The sequence below is a fragment of the Miniopterus schreibersii genome (assembly GCF_964146895.1).
Source record: "Miniopterus schreibersii genome assembly, chromosome: 7".
NCBI classification, from domain to species: domain Eukaryota; kingdom Metazoa; phylum Chordata; class Mammalia; order Chiroptera; family Miniopteridae; genus Miniopterus; species Miniopterus schreibersii.
In genome coordinates, this window is record NC_138108.1 from 11,404,478 (window position 1) to 11,426,104 (window position 21,627).

The following is a 21,627-nucleotide window of genomic DNA, read 5'->3' on the forward strand; positions in this document are numbered from 1 at the left end:
TGGGTTACTCAAATCAGGCTGTTTTTGAAGCTTTTGCGGGGGGGGGGGGGCTCGCCGCATACTGATTCCAATCCTTTGTTCCTTCTTGTTTAGGGCTTCTTCGAGCCGTTCCCCACTGTGGGCCACAACCTTGTTGCTGATTGAGACCTGTGTGAAACTTCTCTGCTCCAATGCCCTCCCCATTGTCCTCCAGGGGGGCAGTTCTAGGATGCCCAAATCTGGATCATTAAAGTGGACTTCATTGCAAACTCTTTCTGTGACTTGTCTTGAGGCAGGATGGGTGGGGCTTAGATCAGGTCAGGGCTTCTGAGGTGAGAGAGATGGGACCAGAAAAGGAGGTGGGGTGAGGAGAGCACAGCTTCTCGGTGCTAATGGAAGCTGATCTCTGTCTTGTTTTCCTCCCAGTGACCATTCCTGAAGCGGGGAAAGTGGGGAAAGTGAGGGTGGGGCTACAGCTGGAATGCCAGCCTTCCCCACCCGCACCCAGCTACCTTGTGTGGTCCAGTTGCCCACCCCTTTCAAGTCAGACAGGCCTGCACCCTGCTGTTTTATGAGTCTTCCCCTTCAGGGTTACCGCCCCTGCCAGGGCCCTCTCACTCTTCCTGCTCCCAAGAATCAGTAGAGAAGTGCTACAGAGTGTATACAGTAACTATTCTGCTCTTGCTCCTAGGAACTTAAAATCTGAAAAGGGAGTGGGAAATCTGACCACCCATGCTCAGCCCAACCAAACACTGGAATATCCTACTTGCACTGCAGAGCTTTATTCTTCTCAAAGTACTCTCACTCTTTGGATATTCACAGGTGTAAGCTAATGGGCAGGTGTCAAGATTTGGTGTCTCTAAGGGGTGACAGAGTTGTATACATATACTAATAATCACTCTGTAGTTATAAATGTAAGTTTGTATACTTTACTTGGTATAAGGTATCATTTAATAAATATGATATCATTTAATAAATAAACACCTCTCAACAGTGTAAAAAATGAACAAGAGAAAAAATGTTTTTTGAAAAGAAGATGGGATCATTTGCTCGACCTGATATCAAGACTTAGTATGAAGCTGTAGTAATTTAGAAATTGTGGTATAGACAGGTATACCTACGAAACAAAGGGCCCAGAGATAGACACACAATGTGGACACTCTATTTATTAAAAAAGATGGCAGGAGAGGGTAATCTTTTCAATAAATAGTTTAGGAACCATTGGGTAACCTTGTAGAAGAAAATTTCACTTTTATTCATAACTTTAAAAATACACAAATAGAATCCAGGTGGATTATAGGCCAATGTGAAGAATTAAACAATGAAGCCTATTCCACAGCTTTAAGCCATTTGATGGTTTTATTTAACTTCTCTGAATTCCTAATCTGCAAAACTTTGTGAATGAAGCATTTAGAAGATTGTATAAGACAATCACTTCATGGTTTAATGGTTGGGAAAGATTTCTTAAAAAGGAAACAAAAGTGCTACAAATAAAGTAAAATATGGTACATTTGATACATTCAATTAAGATTATCTATAAACTCTTCCTTACAGCTGATGTGAGGCAGTTTTAGAGTATATTATTTTCTCTGCTGCCACATGAAAGCAAACTTCTTTCAGCTGTCTGTCCTGATAAGAATGGAAAAAAAATTTTCTAAGTTAGTGGTTGGCTAGTAGAAATATAATATATAATTATGTATTAATTCTAAAAGTTCTAGTAGTCAAATTTTTTAAAAGTAAAAAAGAAATAGTGCTATGTCAACTTTCCTCTCTTCTGCAAATGATCCAATTGAAGGCATACAGCATCACCTATAAAGCATTTTGCTTTAAAATTTTTAAACCTGGCCCAGTCAAGACTTTAGACATAACTTCCAGTTTATAGGAAGTAAAGGGAAAATACAGGCTATATACAGGGAAAATATATCATGAGGAAATAACCAGATAAATCCAGAAGAAAAGCGGACCTTATTTCTTCAACCAAAAAATATCAAAAATTGTGTGTGGAGGGGGGAGGAACCCTGTCTATGCTAATTTAAACAGAATTAAGAAAACCAAACATAATGGTACTCTATGACTCTTATTTTGAACAAAACAGCTGAAAAAGGCAATTTTTAAAAAACAATTTGAGAAATTTGAATATGAACTGAGCATCAAGTAATATTTGGGCATAGGAAATTTTATTGGATGTCATAGTAGCATTTTCATCATCATGTGAGAAAATACCTTTATTTCTTGGAGACGCACATGGAAATACTTATAAGGAAAATGTGACTATTATTTACTTTTAAGTACTAAAAAGAAGCAAATGAGGCAAAATATCAGTAACTGTTAAGTCTAGATGAGGAGTGCATGAGTATTTACTATGCACTACTATCATTGTTTGTATTTTGGCAAATTTTTACTAAAAAGCAAGAGAGTAAAGTGATCAGATTTGAAGTTTAGAAAGATCACTGCCTAGCTCACTGAGTGGCAAAAGTGGAAGCCAAACACTAGTTAGGTGATTACCACAGCAGTCGTGAGGAAAGAGCACGGTGGCCTGGTAGGACAGTGAGCATGGAGAGCCGTGGGCCAGTGGGAAACAGTGTTTTGCAGGCAGCCCACGACACTGTTTGATAGACTGGAGGCGGAAGACGGCGAAAGGAAGGAGAGGCAAGGCCAATAACCGAAGCAGTCTGCCTGAGTGTTAGCATATGACAGCGCAATCACTGTCCTAAGCGATCCACGTGAGTTTCATTCCTGTTACCCTCGCAGCCACCTGGTGGGCGAGGTGCTATCCGCATCTCCATTTTACCGATCAGGAAATCTGGGCTCAGAGAGGTTAAGCAGCTTGGCCAAAGCTGTACCCTCAGTAGGTAGCGTTGCTAGAGCTGGAATCCAGGCAGACACGCATAACCATTCCTGCTCTTAATTGAGGTACATGAGCACCTTTCTAGTGACTTTATGCTCCTCTTTTTAGGGTTTATTCTACCCCACGCGCGCATCTTTCCTGGTCCCCGCCCAACTATAACCCTTTGCGCCAACCCTGTGCCTGGGAAATAGAGGCGGTGATCCCTGGGGAAAAGCATATGTCATAGGCATAGGGCCAAGTGGGAATTCTAGTGAGGCACGTATTTGGTGGAGGGAGGATGGGGCCGGTAGGTCCCCCGGCTAAAACTGTGCTCTTACGCCACGTATGACGCAAATAAGCGTAAGAGCCGGAGGTGGAGATGTCGTCAATGCGCGCCCCGGGTTGGCCAAGTTGCAGCGAGCGGGGCGTGTAGACCCCGCCTCGCGGGTGGGTGGGGAGTGGAAGGCCCCGCCTTGGACCCTCCGCAGGCTCCTGCCGGCGTCGCCGCGGCTCCGGCTGGGGAGCGAGCTCGCGGAGCCGGGAAGGATGCGGCGCCCGCGGCGGCCCGGGGGGCCCAGGGCGCCCGGGGGTCTCCGGGTGCTCCTCTGCCTCCTGCTGCTGAGCTGCCGCCCGGGAGGCTGCAGCGCCATCAGTGCCCACGGTCAGGAGGAAAGGGGGGAGGAGCATGGTGCCGCGAGCAAAACTCGGTGGAGGGTGCGGGGAAGTGTCTCAGAGGTGGGAAGCTGCGGGAAAATCGGTGTGGAGTGGAGCAGGGGCCGGCGCTCTGGGATGCGGAGGGACAGGGTGTCTGAGGGGAAAGGGGCGTCGGCCTGGAGGCAGGGCTGGGAATCGGGGCGGGACCTCAGAGAAGGGGGCCCGGGGGAAGATTGCGGGTTTGGGAGGAGAACTGGGGTTGCAAATGGACAGAGGGACTTAGAGACAGGCTGCAAGTCCGCGGGAGAAGCAAGCCGTGCCGAGGCGCCAAAGAAGTGACGACCGATGCCGAGGGGTAGAGGGGGGCGGGGGAGAGGAGGAGAGCGGGGGACCTCTGGTCTAGGCGTCGGGGCCGCGAGCTTCGGAGTCCCAGCTCCCTGTAGAAAATCAGGCCGTGGAAAGAGTCGGGGTTTCTCTTTGTGCCTAGAGAGGCCGACTGCTGCGATCTGATCTCCGACAGGGGAGGGACCGCTGAGGCAGAGGAGGGTGAAGAGGGAAGGGTCCCCTCCGGCCCCCCTCCCACAGCCCGGCCCGGTGCTGACTCACGTCTAGCGGACGGAGACAGTCAGCGCTGACTCATGGGCCAGGGGAGGGTGGGGGCGAGGGGCGCGTGGGAGAAGGGGCGCAGCCCAGCCGCGCGGCGCCCTCCTTCACCACGGGCTCGGAGGCCGCGAGGGAGGCTTCCTGTGGCGCCCTGTTGGTAGCACAGTGGACGAAGGCTGGAGCCGCGGAGGGGTCACTTACCGCCGAGACTCCTCGCCCTCTCACCCCTCCCTCCCCACAGCTGCTTCCAGGCAAACCCTCGGCGGCTCCGCGCTCAAGGCTTCAGCACCGCGGACAGCGCCGGGGCCGGGGCCCGGGGCCACCCACGGCGGGGACTTGCCGAGAGCACGGCCTTAGCGTCACCCCCCTTCTCCCTGTCCCACACAGAGGGGAGGTGTGCTAGGGCTTCTACCTCCTCTGAGTCCGGGACTATCATAGCTAGGATGCTTTGGGGAGATTTGGGAAGGAAAGTTCCTTTCTCCTCAGAATTTGGCCACAAACTCCCCCGTAGTTATTCTGTGAGAATAGAAGTGTAGGATCCTACCCCCACACACTTGGAAAGCTTCTTTTCCCCATCATTCAGTTAAGCAAACCGAACCTTTTAGGGAAAGGATCTAAGGCTCACAGATCCTTAAAATCCAAAGCCAGACCCTGTGTTTCCTTCTCTTAAGAATTCTAGGCCCCTTCCTTAGGATGAGAAAGTGGACCCATCTGCTTCCCCCTTCCCGACCTGTCCATTCTATGGGTGTGGTTGTCTGAACCTCTGCCCACCTGTCTCTCTACAGGCTGCCTGTTTGACCGCAGACTCTGCTCTCACCTCGAAGTCTGTATTCAGGGTGAGTGAGGCCCAGGCATAGGATTTACAAAACAGGGGGACACAATAAAGACACTGGAGGAGGCCTGGAAGGCAGAAGGGGTACTGGGCTTGGGCAGAAGGGCGACTGGCCTGGAGGAGCAGAGCTCTCTGAAGCCAAGAGAGGAGATGCCCTGCCCATTTGCAACCTGGATTTTGGAAGGCCTTTTGTTCATGCCCCCTATTAACACAACTTTTGTGCTCTTAGATGGCTTATTTGGACAGTGCCAGGTGGGAGTGGGGCAGGCTCAGCCCCTTTTGCAAGTCACCTCCCCAGTTCTTCAACGCTTACAAGGTGTGCTCCGACAGCTCATGTCCCAAGGTGAGGTCTGGGTGCACTGGAGGAGAGAGACTGCAACTTGATTAGATAAGGGTGCCGAGTGAGAAGCCACCTGACTCAAGGATTTCTCTCATGGAACATTTCTGTCACACCCATTCCTGGAGCCTCACCTTCCCAGGGCTTGCTGAAGAAGGAGGCAGACAGGAGTGGGGTGGAACCCTAGAGATGGGCTCTTCACACTTAGACCCTCTGGAGAAGTCCAGAGGAAGCTTCTAGAAGAAGCTACTGGAAGAGGCCAGCACCCATCTCTTTAGGACCATCCCACTCCCTGGAACTGTCTGAGTGCTCTAGAGCCATGAATTCTGGAGTCCTCAACCAGAACACTCCACTCATCCAGATCACTCATTCAACAAGTTGTTTATTGGGTACTTACTATGTGGCAAGATAGTTTTAGGTGCTTAGGATGTATCAGAGAATAAAACAGACACAGATCTGTTTACCTTTGAGGATGAGAGGAGGCAATACACTATATAAATTAGAAAATAAGCACTATGTTGGAAGGTGATAAGTGCCATGGGGGAAAAATGAATATTACAGCAAGATAAAGAGATCAGAAAGGGTGAGGTAGGAAGCTGCAGTATTAAACTGGGTGATCAAGATAGGCCTTATTGAGACTATGAAATTGGAACAGAGACATAAAGGAGGCTTAGGTGTTTCCCATAAGGTTATCTGGGGGAAGAGTGCTTCTAGCTGACCAAAGAGCTAGAACAAAATCCCTAAGGTCAGAGCATGAGTTTGAGGAAAACCATGGAGAACACCTCTATGGTATGGCTGTAGATTGATAAAGATGCAATTATGTAGGTAACGGGGAAGGGATGCAGATCACTGTAGGGCCTTATAGGAGAATGTATGCATGCTGGCTTGATTCTGAGTAAAACAGGAAACCATCACAAGGTTTGGAGCATAGGGGTTCATGATCTCACTTCTACTTTAAAAAGATTATTCTTGCTGCTGTGTTGAGTCTAGGATGTAGGGAGTGAAGGGTAGAAACAGAAAAACCATTAAAAGTTACCACAGCTCATATAAAAGATAAATGTGGCGTGGAGCAGGGTGGTTGCAGGAAGGTAGTGAGGAGTGACAGAATTCTGCATGTATTTTTAGGGTAGTGAGCATGATTTCATGAAATATTGGATATGTCTGTGAAAAAAAGATGACACCCAGGCTTTATTGACTAAACTACTGGGTTGGTTAAGATGTCATTAACTATGCAGACGGATCAACTTGGGGCTTGGGGGAAAGTGTTTAGTTTTGAATATATTGAGTTTAAAATGCCCATTCAAGCAGAGTGGGCAGTGAGTACATAGATTGGGTTTTAAAAGGGAGAGAGAGGTCTGGGGTGGAGATGTAAATTTGGAAATCTTTGATATAGATGGTAACTAAACCCATGAGGTGGGTGAGGTAATCAGAGGATTGAGTGTTCATGAAGAAGGGCCCTAAGAGAACCAGGAGAAGGAGAGGAACCCCAAGGGAGACTGGGAAGGGGGGATCTAGTGAGGTAGGAGGAAAAACAAGAGTGTTTGCTGTCGTAGAAGCCAAGGGAAAGGGTCTGGAGGAGAAAGGAGTGATCAACAGTGTCAAATGGTGAGGGTGGGCTATGTGAGATGAAACCTGAGAATTGACCACTGGATTTAGATGTGCAGAAGTTGCTGGTGATCTTGATGAAAGCAGTTTTTGTAGAATATTTGGGAATAAAATTTTGAATAGAGTGGATTAAGAGGGAATGGGAGGAAAGGAATTAGATACAGCTACTATAAATAACAACTTTCAAGGAATTTTGCTATAAAGAAAAGCAAAGAAATGGGGTGATGGAGGGGGATGCAAGATCAGGCATTATTTTTTTAAGATGGAAGAAATTTCATCCTGTTTGTATGCTAATGGGAATAATTCCATAGAGAACAGGAGATGGTGATGTAGGTATAGGGGTGAATTATGAAGAAGATGTTCTTGAATAGGTAATAAGGGATGAAATTTAGTGCTCAAGTGGAGGAACTGGACTTAAATAAGAGCACAGACAGTTCATCCCATGTTAACAGGCAGGTTTGGATGCTTGTAGATCCCAGAAAGGGGTTAATGGCAGCACAGACTATTAATCTAGAATCAGGGGAGAAGGAATGGGGGTGGAGACTGGGAGATTATTCCTTTAGAATAGGTGGCTGATTTTTCCTGAGAACAGTTTCATGGGGGGGAAAGGTCAAACAGGAGATCTGCCTCAGGCTAAGATGATATGATGATGATGATGGTGATGATGATGATGATGGTGATGATGATGATGGTGATGATGATGATGGTGGTGGTGATAGTGGTGATGATGAAGATGATGGAGGAAGAGGAGGTTTAACACAGGTCTATAGTGCTTTAGAGTTTTCTCAGCACTTTCACTTCCCTGGTTGAACTTGATCTTTGTAACAACCCCATTAAGTATATATTATTTCCACTTTAAAAACAAAGAAAACTGAGGTTCAGGATCAACAAAAAGAATAGGAGTAATAATTATGATAATGCCAATAGTAATAGCATTTATTGAAAGTTCACTATGTGACAGGTACTATCCTAACCATTTTATGTTGTGTTATTTTAATTATCACAACGATCTCAGGAGGTATAAACCCCCATTTTACAGATGAGAGAACTGAAGCTCAGAAAAGTTCAGCAAATTGCCCAAGGTCACACACTTAGTAAATGGCAGAGGACTGAAACCCAGTCTTACTGGAGGAAGTCTGACTCCAAAGTCTGTTCCTGAGTGTGGGAGGACGACAGCTCAGATCACCCACTGGGTCTCCAGGCCCCCTCCACTGCCCCATTGCTCTGCCAAACTCAGTACCCTGCAGGGAAGGGGCTGCAGTTTTGATCTCTACTGGTCCCCGTTACTGGGTCCTTATACTGTGCTGAGCTAACCTTACCCTACCCCCTGGCAGGATTGTCCTGGCATGATGACCTCACCCAGTATGTGATCTCCCAGGAGATGGAACGCATCCCCAGGCTTCGCCCCCCTGAGCCCCACCCAAGGGACAGGTAAGCATTCTTTCTCAACCACTAGCACTGCAAGCCTGGCTGGTCTGTGGTCTTCCTGATGGACAGAGGGAAGGGGGAGGGACATGGAAAGGCATTGTTCAGACCCTGTAAAGCAGAGAAAAGTAAATGAGGGCATGGAACACAGACGGTGACACCAGGGTGGAAAAGGCAGAGTGGGGCAGGAGTGCAGAGTATTAAATATTTGAACGTACTTGGAGAGCCAGGTATGGGGTCATGCACACAGGGGCAATGGGGCAAGCTGCAGGCACGGTTCATCTAGAAAGGTTCCCAGCTGCCTTCCCCTGCTGCTGTTCTCCCCTTCTCCATCCCTACCCTCACATTTCCTTAGCTTCTGCCCCTGTGATTCAGGGACCCAGGCTTGCTTACCAGGGAGGCTACAACTTCTGCCCCAGGCTTGGCCTTCTGGCCCTTCCCCATGCTACTCTCTCCTCCCCTGAGGCTGCCTTGTTTTTTAAGAGGTCAGGCATACTCTAAACTGCTGAGCCTGTCTGGCCCCACTAACTCTGCCTTGCAGGCTCCGAATGCCCTTGCCCCACACAACCAACCTCTTCCCCTCCCACACACACTTTGCTTTCCTCCTCAGATCTGGCTTGGTGCCCAGGAGACCTGGTCCCGCTGGGGAGCTGCTTTTACAGGGCATCCCCACTGACTCCGCCCCTGCTGCCCTGCACCGGCTTCCTCGACCTCCAGTGGGTGGGGATGGAGCTGGGACTGGCTCCTCCCTGTCCCCTCTGCCAGCTGAGCTGCTGTCCCCTCTCTTAGAGCATCTGCAGCTGTCCCCGCAACCCCCTCACCCTGCCCTAAGTTATGAACCTACCCTGCTGCAGCCCTACCTATTCCATCAGGTGAGCCCTAGACACTGCCCCACCCCCACCCCAATCCACAAACCCTGATGTCTGCTCTTACCGAATCTCTGGTTTCCCACAGTTTGGATCCCGCGATGGTTCCCAGGGCTCAGAGAGCTCCCCAGGGATGGTCAGTGTTGGCCCCCTGTCCAAGGCCAAACCCCCTGCCCTCTTCAGCAGAACTGCCCCCAAGGGCATGTTTGGGGCTCACCCTAGCCACTCCTATGGGGACCCTCCAGTGTCTTCACCTGCTCAGCTTTTCCAGGAGTCAAGTCTGTTCTACCTGGCCCAGGAGCTGCCAGTGCCCAGCAGGGCCAGGGCACCAAGATTGCCAGGGCACCAAGAGCAAGGAGACAGCAGCCAGGCAGAGGACTCCTTGGAGAGCTATGAGGAGGAAGGGCTAGAGGGTCTTGGGAAGAAGCCTCCTTCCCCAGCAGTGCAGCCAGGTAACAGAGTCCTCAGCATCTGCTCCCTGTCTGAGGGGGCTGCTTTGGGGGCTCCTTCCTGACTGTGTACTTGTTCACTTGTCCTTAAAGTCATTCATATATTTAATTAATGTTTACTGATAACCCAATTTGTGCCAGGCACTCAGTAGGCAGTGTGGATACAGTGGGGGGTGGAGCTGACATGAATCTTTCAGATGGAGAGTCAGGATTTCCATGGTGGGCCTAAAGTTTGGTCTTGGCCCCAGGAAGGTCTTTCCCCCAAAGTGTGGATAAGGGCTGGAAGGGGAGAACATTAGTGTCCCGCTGATTGTGAAAAAGTTCTTAAATGTGCTAGTCCCCTCCCATCCCCAACTCTGCATCTGAATCCCACAAGTTCATCTTGCCACTGGCCCTTAGCTCTGTGTCTGGCTCCCAGCAGACGTGACTTTGCAGAGACTGGCAGCTGTGCTGGCGGGCTACGGGGTGGAGCTGCGTCAGCTGACCCCTGAACAGCTCTCCACTCTCTCGACCCTGCTGCAGCTGCTGCCCAAGGGTGCAGGACGAAATCTGGGTGAGTGTCCAGGCAGAGAGATTAGCAATGGCCTCTTGCCCCACCTCTCAAGACCAAATGTAGCAGCCTAGAGGGTAAGGGTCAGGGTCAGGGAAGAGAGCTCTTTTGAGACATGGGGTCATTGCCAGCAAAGGGCAGGAAGCAAAGGGGTGCAGTGATGAGCTAAGGGGCTGGGCCAGGAAAGGACTAGAGGGTAAAAGTAATGGAAAAAGAAGTCAGCAGGGGTGTGAGCAGGAATCAGGCAAAAGGCGGGTGGGTGACAATGAGGACCTAAAGCGGGGCGTGGCCAATTGGAAGGAGAAAGCAATATTGACCAGTAGAGGGAAGATTGAATAAATAGCTTTGAGAGGTGTGGCCAGTGACAGAGGGAAGAGTTGATAAAACAATTAAGAAAGAAGCGCAGAGACAAGAGGCCATGCTAAGGAAGAAACCAATGACAGGGTCTTGGTCACTGACTGAGAGGAAAGAGGCCACCGCAGATGTAGCAGGCTCAGGCCTCTGGCCCTTCCTCCCACCTGCATTGTGTGGACCTTGGCCTTGGCCCTTTGCCCAGAGTCTTGTTTTTCCTGCTCTACAGGAGGGGTTGTAAACATTGGAGCTGACATCAAGAAAGTGAGTTCCCAGCACCTCTCTGATCCATATGTGCCCCACAGCAGCAAACCCTCTTGCTGAAATCTAAACCTCAGGATCAGGATCCGTATCTCCAACCTCTAAGCCCTCCTTTGGAGGAAACCAAGGCCCATAGACTACAAGTCATTGCCTACGTCTCACCTCAAGCTGATGGCAGAGCTCAGACTAGCAGCCAGCATTCTTGATTCACTGCTTTTTTTTCAATATAATCATTTGAGACCATGCTCTGAGGATCCCTAGGGGAAGAGGGGAGCTGTGAGCAGGCAGGTTCCTGATGCCCCTGGGACTTGAGGAGCTCTATCCAGTTCATGTCTAAGATTCTGTGGTTAAGCTGAAGTTTAAAAACCGTTGCCTGCCTATTCGCCTACCCTAACCACTCCCCAGAGATCCCCACTCCCCAAGTCCCATCCTGTGGATTACCACTGACCATGTTCCTCTCATTCAATTCTTCTTTATTCATCTACTTGGCTTACTTTTTTGGGTGCCTTCTCTGTACCTGACGCGCACTGGACCCTGAGAATAGAGAGAGAAACAAGTCTTAAGCACCACTGTAGGGAGCTCAGGGCTCAGGGTGTAAACCCCCCACCCCACCGCACCCCCAGCCCTTCCACTGTCCAGAGACCATAATCTGTCATCTCTTCTAAACAGACAACGGACGAGCAACCGCAGGGTGGAGACATAGCGGAGCCTGCGCCCCCTACACCCACCCTGCCTGGATACCCCACTGCCTACCCCACCTCCAATAAAGCCCAGCAGGTGCTGAGTTATGGATCCTCAGAGCCCCCCAAAGCTGCTGGCCTCCCTGCCATGCCTGTCCTGATGGAGAAGAAAAGTCCACTGGACCAGAGCCAGCCCACGGTGGCGGGGCAGCCTTCAGCTCGGCCATCAGCAGAGGAGTATGGCTACATTGTCACTGACCAGAAGTAAGGACTCCACCCTGGGGAAGCCTTCTAGTCCCCTGGGGGTTGGGCAGGGCTGCCTGGCAGGAAGCAGAGAGTAGAAATCCAGATGCGAAGCAGAGCAGGGGGTAGGCTGCTCTGCACCCTTGGAGATGGCCTGTTTCAAGAAAGTGGCCAAGAGAGTCCCTACCTGCTTTCTCTGCCTGCTGCCCACTCCAGGCCCCTGAGTCTGGCTGTAGGAGTGAAGCTCCTGGAGATCCTGGCTGAGCATGTGCACATGTCCTCAGGCAGCTTCATCAACATCAGGTGGGGCTGGTACCTGGCTGGAGAGGCAGGGGTCTAGAATCAGCTTGAGTGGGGAGGTGGCTGGAGGAGCTCAAGGGAGGAGGGGAAGAGTCCAAGGCGGGGTCAGAGGTTCCCAGCTGCATTCAAGGTACAGCCACACCTATCCCTTCTCCTGGCCTCATCCAGCGTCTCCCTGGCCTCAAACACCCTTGCAGGGCATCCCTGATCCGCCCTAGCCCCATCCTCTAATTGGGAGAGAGTCAGAGCTGGCCTCTCTGTAAGAGTCTTGGGTCTCTAGTAGGTGAGGCAGTAACATAACATAGCTCCTATTTGACAGTGTGGTGGGACCAGCTCTCACCTTCCGCATCCGGCACAATGAACAGAACCTGTCTTTGGCTGATGTGACCCAGCAAGCTGGTAAATCCTGCCTGGCCTCAGCCCCAGCCCTAGTAGGATGTACCCAAGCCCATGACTGATGCTCCCCTTGAAATAGTCCAAGTCCACATGGCCTCTGGCGTAGCATGACATGGGGTGGGGACCACATGGGGCCGAAGAGAGCCTGACGTGCGTCCTCCCTGCAGGGCTGGTGAAGTCTGAACTGGAAGCACAGACAGGGCTCCAGATCTTGCAGACAGGAGTGGGACAGGTATGAGCTAACTGGACAATCAGTTAAGGCCCCAGAGGGCTGATGATGACCACAGAGATGGAGGCAAACATGACAGGCGAACTGGAGCTAAAACCTGGAACACAGTACTTGCTGACCTACACGCTTCTCCAAAGCAGCCTTTCCCCATTCAATCTTTTCTGGCCAGCAGATGGCCCCAGTGACTCCGCCCTATAGGACCAGCCCTCCATACTTAGGGAGGTAGCATGCTTGGCAAGAACTAGTGGAGATGCCCACAGCCTTTGGAAAAATCTCTAAATCCCAAGGGACAACCTTGCACAGAAAAGGCATTAAACTCAAAATATATTTCTATAATATATTTCTATTCTGCATCCTACGCTGATGCCTTACAGTCTATTATTCGATTCTTTAAGTTCTCTCTCCACTTCTCTATGTCCATTTTTTAAATGCAAATACTCCTGGTGGGGGTCACCCACTAAGTCTCTGGCAGTGCAGTGTGGCGGAGTTGGTCTTATGGGGACTGAGAAGGAGGACTTGGGGTCCGCCTGAGCCCTTCTGCCTGTACCACCATGCCCCTGCCCTCCCAGCTCTGCCCCAGGAGTTATCCTGGCAGGGAGTGTGGCATGGGACAGGGGTGAGAAGCAGCTTCTAAATCTCTCCCCACCACTGCCCCCCTTGATTCTAGCCTTGTTCCCACAGAGAGAAGAGGCAGCTGCGGTCCTACCCCGACAGGCCCGCAGTGCCTCTCCCATGCGCTCAGTGCTGCTTACTCTGGTGGCCCTGGTGGGTGTGGCCGGGCTGATGGTGGCTCTGGCAGTGGCTCTGTGTGTGCGGCAGCATGCTCGGAAGCGGGACAAGGAGCGCCTGGCATCCCTGGGACCCGAGGGGGCCCAGGGTGACACCACATTTGAGTACCAGGTGGGCAGCCCCAGAAGCTTGCTGAGGAAAGGGAAGGCAGGAGCTGGGAAGCCTGGGTCTCACATGGGATGAGGGTGGGGAGTTGGTGGAGAATGAGCTCCCGTCCCCTGGAATGTTTGGGGGGTGCTGGAGGAGCCCCAGTGGGGGTGTTGTGGGGTGTTTTGAATGGACTGGAATTGGGAGCAGATGGTCCCTAAGTTCTTCCCAGTTCTACAGTTCTGGGGTTCTGGGATTCCACTCTGTAATATCTGAGGTTGTCATAGGCACCACCCCGCAGGACAGCTCCAAAAGGGACAAGGGACAAGGGCCAGGGCAGGAAACATACCCCAGAGAAGATGGATATCACTCAAAATCAATCCAGGATGAGCCTAGGGACCCAGAACTGAGCCTGGGATCCTGTTGAAAAGCTTCAGACAACCCTTGGACCCCTCCTGATCCTCCCTCTGCAGGACCTGTGCCGCCAGCACATGGCCACGAAGTCCTTGTTCAACCGGGCAGAGGGTCCCCCAGAGCCTTCGCGGGTGAGCAGCGTGTCCTCCCAGTTCAGTGACGCAGCCCAGGCCAGCCCCAGCTCCCACAGCAGCACGCCATCCTGGTGCGAGGAGCCGGCCCAGGCGAACATGGACATTTCCACGGGACACATGATTCTGGTCAGGACCAAGGCTGGGCCCAGATGGGTGAGGGGACAGGATGGTGGGGGAGGCAGGGCTGGCAGAGTGGCCCAGAGCCAGGCTGTGGTGTCCCTGCAGGCATACATGGAGGACCACCTTCGGAATCGGGATCGCTTGGCCAAGGAGTGGCAGGCTCTGTGTGCCTACCAGGCAGAGCCCAACACTTGTGCCACCGCCCAGGGAGAGGGCAACATCAAAAAGAATCGTCACCCGGACTTCCTGCCCTGTGAGTGAGTCCCGCTGGCTGACCTCTCTCCACTGGGAGCTCTGGAGGGCGTCGGGGAAGAGGCTGGGCTCCTGGTTCAAGCAGAATGGCAGAGGTGCCAGGACCCCAATAACTGGAGGGGCACCTGGGGTGGGATGTGGGGTCTGTGCAGATGATCACGCCCGCATCAAGCTGAAGGTGGATAGCAGCCCTTCTCGGAGTGATTACATCAACGCTAGCCCCATTGTGAGTGACTCTGGATCCTGCCCCCACCTCTGCCCCATTTTTATTCCTCTCCCATAAACTCCATTCCCATATGACCATCACCCACCCCACCCGAGGCCCTGGAATATTCTAGGGCGCCTGATATTCTAGCATGGAAATTGCGGAGGGGGGTGTTCTCAGGCTTCCCCAGACCCTGACCTGCTCCCTTTGACCAACCCTTTCCATAGAATCATTTCCCATTCTGGCTCATGGTATATGTTCACTGCCCCCAGATTGAGCACGACCCTCGGATGCCAGCCTACATAGCCACACAGGGCCCGTTGTCCCATACCATCGCAGACTTCTGGCAGGTGGGCTCTTGGAGGGAGGGCTTCTCCAGGGACCAGGGGCCCTGTGGGCAGCCAGGGCCAGCCAGGTCCCAGTGAATAGAATAGAGCTTGCCTGAGTCTCTGTCCCTAGATGGTATGGGAGAGTGGCTGCACTGTCATTGTCATGCTGACCCCGCTGGTAGAGGATGGTGTCAAGCAGTGTGATCGCTACTGGCCAGATGAGGGCTCCTCCCTCTACCACATATATGAGGTCAGCAGGATCCCACAGCCAGGGGACCCTGGGAGTGGGGAAAGTGGGTGATAAGCATTCATACATGTATGAATATATATGTATTTAAATATACATATGCATACACAGATATATTTACATACATATACCTATATGTGGGAGTGGGTGTGCGTGTCCAGTCTAGGGCCCAAAAGCATTTGTAAGGACTTATCATGAAAGGTACAGAAATAAAACTATAAAACCGCTGAAACTGAGGCAAGAAGCTAAGAGCCAAGAGACAGGGAAGATAAGTATGCCCAAAGATCAGGATTAAGACCTACTTCAATCAAGTCCAACTTAGCTCTGAGTTCCCTGGAGGCCAAAGCAAAGAAAGAAATGCCATTAGTCACATGTTGCTTATGAAAAATAGGAACAAACTTTTTTATTAGGAGAGAGGACAGGTAGGGAACTGGGCCGAGGCAAAGCAGGGGAAGGAGGAACCAATCCCCGATCAATAGGAGGTTACCCCCTGTATGACATGAGACATTAAGAGCACCACAGAAGCTTCTCATCACCAGATGAGCACTGGATAGTAGATTTTTTCATCACCAGATGAACACTCAACAGTCTAGTTTTTTTAAAGGTTTTTTTTTTATCAGTCTTGCTCATGAGTAAAGAAAAAGTCTAATGAAAATATTGCAGAATTTTAGGGTGTGTGTGTAGCACAGACACTTTCCTACCCTATGTGAGGAAGAGGAAGGAGAAACTGGCCTCAAGAAGCTCACAATAGTTATGTCTGGGTGGAAAAGCCGCCAGTTGTCCTAAGCAGTAGATAAGTGACACAGACAGCTAGGATTCTTGGGCACAGCTGGGACAGGTGGGTCGGTGGTTGGGTAAGCTTCCTGGAGGATTTCGAATTCGAAGTGGCTTACGAGGCTAGGAGGGTTTGCAGAGGCCAAGGAGCGAGCACGCAGCCGTGGGAAGGGCCTGGCGCGCTGAGGCTCGGACCCCGCTCTGCGCAGGTGAACCTGGTGTCTGAGCACATCTGGTGCGAGGACTTCCTGGTGCGGAGCTTCTACCTGAAGAACGTGCAGACCCAGGAGACGCGCACGCTCACGCAGTTCCACTTCCTCAGCTGGCCGGCAGAGGGCACCCCGGCCTCCACCCGGCCGCTGCTGGACTTCCGCAGGTGAGCGCGCGGTGCCCACGCGGCTGGCGGTGGGGCGCCCGGGCAGGCTCCGAGCAGCCGGGAGGGCCGCGCAGCAGCAGCCGGGAGCTGGGCCCCGCACGCCCTCCCAGCCCCCAGCTGCTCCTGGCCTTGGGAGACCGACCCTCCCTGACCCAGGGCCTGGCCTCTGACCTCCAGCCGCCCACTTCCAGGCGGCCCCAAACCAGGACTGACGCTCCTTCTGCGCCGCACGCCCCATTTCTTCTCTATCGGAGGCTCTGCTGCCGTCCTCTCAGGCCCGCTTTTGCTCCCTGCCTCTCTCTCTGGCTTCTCTTTTACCCGCTTCTCCCCAGAGAGGCTCACCTTATTTCTGGCTCCTTCCCTCTCTCCTCCTCTCCCTCCACGTGGCCCCTGCCTCCTGACTCTCCAGTTTCCTCCGGTCCCGCTCTCCCAGGCCTCTGGCACTGTTCTCCGTGTCTGCTGTCCCCCCCTGTCTCTTACTCCCTCCTGCCCGGCTCCCCCCTTATCCCTCTCCCTCTCTTCGCCTCTATTTTTATTTCTGTCTTTCCTTCTCTTTCCCTCCCTTCCCTTTCCTACTGCCTCCGCTCCACCCTCCCTCTTCCCCTTACTTCTTTACGTCTCTGTATCATTCTTTTACCCCCTAGCCCGCTTCTGTCTGCACCTCCTGTTGTCTCTCCCCACCCTTTTCCTCCGCCCCCTGCCCCTCTTCCTATTCATTTCTGTCTCTGTCCTTCCCCACCTCTGTCTCCTGTCTCCCTCTGCCCCTGCCTTTCTGTCTCTCCTCTGTCCTTCCCCCTCCCCCTCTTCTGCCTCCCCCTCTCTTTACCTCCCCCCCCCACACACACAGCTGCCAGTGTCATTTTTGTGATCTGCAGCTAGTATCCTCACTCCAGTTGCATAGTCACAAAAGTGACCATTGGCAGGTGTGGCTGCTGCATGGACAGGACAGACAGGACATGTGGGTCCAGGGACCACCCTAAAGGCTGCTGGGAGAGCTGGGGGCTATGCAGACACAGAGAAGGGACAAATCAAAGGGAGTGCCTGAGGGTCTCTGGATCCTTGGGGACTCTGTGGAATGGGGTGAGGGCTGGGACAGGAAGCTAAGTGAGGGATTTACCCTGTTCTGACCCTGAAACCACAACCCGGCCAGCGTCCTCTGCTTCCCCTCCCCAGACAGGTGGCTGAGAAGCCTGTCGCCCCTGGGAGGGGCCTCCCCCGCACTTCAGCCTCCTCTTGCTTCTTTGCCCTTTCCCAGGCTGGCCTAAGGTCTCTAGGTGCTGGGCAGAGTGCAGAGGAGCAGAGCTGGAGTGGGGACATGGGGATAGTTTCTGAGCCTCAGAGCAATGGCTTCTACCTGGGGTCCATGGGCTCTGAAGCACAGGCTTCTCAAAAGCAATGCCAAGGGCATCAGAGCTATTTCCTGTTTTCCACATTTAAAAAATCCTCACAGCCAGGCCGGTGTGGTTCAGTGGTTGAGCATCGACCTGTGATGCAGGAGATCACAGTTCAATTCCTGGTCAGGGAATATGCCCGGGTTGCGGGTTCCATCCCCAGTCGAGGGCATGCAGGAGGCAGCCAATCAATGACTCTCTCATCATTGATGTTTCTACCTCTCCCTTTCCCTCTCTGAAATCAATAAAGACATAAATAAATAAATAAATAAATAAATAAATAAATAAATAAATATCCTCTTAGAACATGGGCCCATTTTAAGGCTGCCCAGGTCAGCTAAAAGGTTATGCTCCTTTGCTTTAGGCTGGAATTATGTAAACTCAGTTGGCATTAGGCACCTGGAACAAATTAATTGCTAGTTAAATATAATATTTATTGAAGGTCCACCAGAGGGAAGGCAAAATAATTTTTTTAAGTCTCAGAAAGTGACCCCGAGCAAGTTCATTGGCCTCCCTCTGTTTCCTTACCTGTGAAATGAGGATGCTGACCCACCCACACTTTAGTGGTTTGTGGCAAGAATCAATAGGATAAAGTCTGTAAAATCTAGTGCCTGGCAAATAGCAAGGCTCAATGAATTCTAGATACTGTTTATAATCATTATTATTAAATGATTGGAAACCACTATTGCAACTTCTGCTCAACAGCAGCCCCCTGACATACTAGCCAATGTGCTAGAAAACCAAGTGCCTGTAAAACCATCTAGTCACCTGGGCCCTACAAGCCTGGGGGAATCAGAGTGGGGACCACTAAGTTCCAAGCTTCCCCTGAAACAATCTGTTAACCCCTAAGACAGGCCTCCCTAGTCCTGGCCCATTGAGGGTATCAGGATTCTGTAGGTTACTCTCAAAGCAAGGTTATAATGGGAAGGGCAGGTCAGACTGGCCCACTAAGGGAGGGAGAAACCGTCTGCTCCTGAACTGTGGTCAGGGCAGCAGAGAGGAGCCTGAGGTCCAAGTGGACCCCAAGGATGCATATGACCCAACCACAGAGTACCTGTGCTAAGGTGAGGCAGATCCAGGGGCACAGGCAACAGTGCAATGTTCCAAGTTGAGGGATTGTCCTGCCCTGGCCCAAGGAACTTTGTCCCTAGAGCTATAGGACCTCACAGCTGATGAGCACCAAAGGGCATCAGAGTGAGGAGGGGGTCAGCCTGGGCAGTTGTAAAGGAGGGCAGAGGGGCAGAGCAGTGATGTGGCAAGACTGACACCCTTGAAGTCCCCAGAAAGCCCGCCCTCTCTGTACTCTGGCAGAGGTGGCTGTTAATATTATTATGTATTATCATTAACAGTAGCTACCACTTATTGAGCATCTACTGTGTGCCAGACCTTGCACTTAGTTCTTCACATGGGTTATCTCATGTAGTCATGGTAAGAACCCTACGGAGAAGGCTACTATTATTATCATCCCCACTTTACAGGTAAGAAAACTGAGGCTCAAAGAAGTAAAATCAGTTGTTCCAGGTACATAGCTTGGGCACAGAGCTTGTAAGTGACAAGGCAAGCCCAGTGCTGCCTACACTGCCTCCTGTTCTTTGCCTTCAGCCCTAACCCCTCTCTCCAGCCCTCTTCCCTCCTCTTTCCTGGGCTTGTGGGGAGCAAGGAGACAGAGGCCCACAGGTGTGTTTCCATTCTCCTTTCCCTCTGCTGCTGCCCCGCAGCCCTCACACCCATTTCTTGTTGCAGGAAGGTGAACAAGTGCTACCGGGGACGCTCCTGCCCCATCATCGTGCACTGCAGGTGCCTGGAGAGCGGCTGTGGGACGGGGTGGGGGTGGAAGGGGCCAGGGAGGGTGGGCCCAGGCAGGAGGGCCCTAAGGTGGGGCCTTCCTGAAGTTTGCATTCCTGAAGTTCTGGTCCTACACCCTGTACATATCTCCCGTGCACACTGCCTGCCTGTCTCCTTGATGCCTGCTGGCAATCTACAGCCCAGGGGCTGCATTCAGTGTGCCATGTTTTCATAATAGTCCATGAGCTAAGAATGGTGTTCGGTTTTTTTAATGGTTAAAGGGAAAACCATCTGTCGCTGTGCAACAGATACTATGTGTGGCCCACAAAGTTGGGAATATTTACTATCTGGCCATTTACACAAAATAACAGGGTGGAAACCCATCCCCATTTCTTCCTGCTGCCTCTACCCCAGGGCTGAGCCAGGGCTCTCCTTTCTTATTGGCCCACCTCCCAAGGGACACCCCATGAGTTACAGGCCCCCAACTCAAGGCTTAGTTCCCAGGGCCCAGGTGCTGTAACCGTCCCCTCATCCTTAGTTCACTGACACCCTCTCAGAGCCAATCCTAGTGGCTCTACCAGTGTCCTCCCTACCCCAAGCCTTCATGTCTCCTCCCCGCTTTCCTTTATCTGCTGGATCCTGAGCTGAGCTGAGCTGAGCCTGACACCATCTTCTGTTTCAGTGATGGTGCGGGGCGGACTGGCACCTACATTCTCATCGACATGGTTCTGAACCGCATGGCAAAAGGTGAGGACCTTCCCCACAGAGCCTGCAGCCCAGCCCCAGGCTTTGTCCAGTCTTCCAAACCTCCCACCCCAGGATCACCCAGGCTTTCTGGGTCTTGTCCTCCTCTGGACACCCCGAGCAGCCCCATGTCCTCCACCCCCAGGAGTGAAGGAGATTGACATCGCTGCCACCCTGGAGCATGTCCGTGACCAGCGACCTGGCCTTGTTCGCTCTAAGGTGACTGTTCCTCCCTGCCCCAACCCTCGCTGCCACCCTTCCCCAGGGAAACTGGCAGCAGCCTGCCTCCCCCTGCCTGCCTCTGTACCCCTCCCAGGAGGACTTCCCCTCCAAGTGACCTCCCAGCTCCCCTTCCCAAAGGCCCCCCCTGGGGCCAGAGCAGAGACCAGGCCTTCCCATGACCTTCCTCCCACTGCCCTTCCCAGGACCAGTTTGAATTTGCCCTGACGGCTGTGGCAGAAGAGGTGAATGCCATCCTCAAGGCCCTGCCCCAGTGAGCCTGCGGGGGCCCCCAGTGGGCAGCTAGGCTCCATTCCTTCTTTGCCTGTGTGAGCATCTATCTGTGTGCCACTCTTCATTCCCCCACCCGCACCTTGGCCCCTCCTGGCATAGCTCCTCCAGTAGGAGTGTGTAAGGAAGGTAGGGGAAGTGGGGAGGGGCAGGCCTGCTCAGCCCCACATGTGCTGGAGCCTGGGGTATCCCACGGGGGAGCTGGCAGCCAGCCAGGAGGAGGAAAAGTCCTGGGCAGTCACTACACCCAGAGCCTTCTCCTGCCTGAGTTCCCTGGCCCCTATCTCTCACCTTTCTGGATGCTCCAGACATGTCTGTGGGGACACCCCCCACCTCCTACCCTCCTGTGTGGACAGAACAGGGTGGAGGAGCAACCACCCCCAGCTTCCACTGCTTTCCCAGCCCCTGCTGCCCGCTGTCTTGACTCCCTGACCCACACTCTGGCCCCTGCCCTTCTGCCCTCACCCTCAGAGCTCCTCTCCTCGCCCCCCCCCACCCCCCCGCCTGCCCGCCTGCCACGTGCTGCTCAACTCTCTCCCTCTGGCACAAGAGAACATTTCAAGAAAAATCTACTTTTGTATCAATGTGAATAAAGTTAGTGTGTTGTGTGTGCAGCTGCACCCTGGACTCCTCCACACTCCTGTCTGCTCTGCTTCCACACTGTAGCCCAGCCTCAGGCTGGAGCCGGCCTATGTGCTCTAGAGATGCACAGGCTCCCCAGGGTTTGAATGGGAGCTAACGACCAGGCTGCTGGTTTTCTGCACTATACCTCCTGAGTGTCGGGCAGTCTCCTAGGTGCCTACATACATTCACTTGTTTAATCTTCATGACAGTGCTACCGATTCTTAGCCCCATTTTACACATGAAGAGACTGGCACAGAAC

At 52.3% G+C, this 21,627-nt stretch overlaps 1 protein-coding gene across 4 annotated transcripts; it reads left to right on the top strand.

Moving 5' to 3' along the window:
- Nucleotides 1-3,309: 3,309 nt before the first annotated feature.
- On the top strand, nt 3,310-21,380 carry PTPRN (protein tyrosine phosphatase receptor type N). 4 transcript variants are annotated; one of them, XM_081142485.1, is made up of 23 exons: nt 3,320-3,467; nt 4,849-4,899; nt 5,125-5,238; nt 8,172-8,268; nt 8,873-9,134; nt 9,217-9,580; nt 9,999-10,130; nt 10,708-10,742; nt 11,409-11,683; nt 11,879-11,965; nt 12,282-12,361; nt 12,526-12,590; nt 13,269-13,487; nt 13,937-14,137; nt 14,237-14,384; nt 14,536-14,609; nt 14,861-14,938; nt 15,048-15,167; nt 16,148-16,314; nt 19,449-19,502; nt 20,173-20,237; nt 20,380-20,453; nt 20,660-21,380. In XM_081142485.1, the coding sequence occupies exons 1-23, from the start codon at nt 3,353-3,355 to the stop codon at nt 20,729-20,731; spliced, it is 2,949 nt and encodes a 982-aa protein (XP_080998611.1). In that variant the 5' UTR covers nt 3,320-3,352; the 3' UTR covers nt 20,732-21,380. The 4 variants fall into 4 exon arrangements, with proteins under 4 accessions (XP_080998613.1, XP_080998611.1, XP_080998614.1 ...); XM_081142488.1 differs by having other exon boundaries at nt 3,324-3,467; nt 9,427-9,580; XM_081142486.1 differs by lacking the exon at nt 11,879-11,965 and having other exon boundaries at nt 3,324-3,467.
- Nucleotides 21,381-21,627: the final 247 nt, after the last annotated feature.

Bases quoted from the DNA above. Each gene is read 5' to 3' on its own strand.
- PTPRN (XM_081142485.1), top strand. From the start codon at position 3,353: ATGCGGCGCCCGCGGCGGCCCGGGGGGCCCAGGGCGCCCGGGGGTCTC. The intron at 3,468-4,848 runs GTCAGGAGGAAA...GTCTCTCTACAG, and splicing joins CAGCGCCATCAGTGCCCACG to GCTGCCTGTTTGACCGCAGA. The intron at 11,966-12,281 runs GTGGGGCTGGTA...CCTATTTGACAG, and splicing joins GGCAGCTTCATCAACATCAG to TGTGGTGGGACCAGCTCTCA.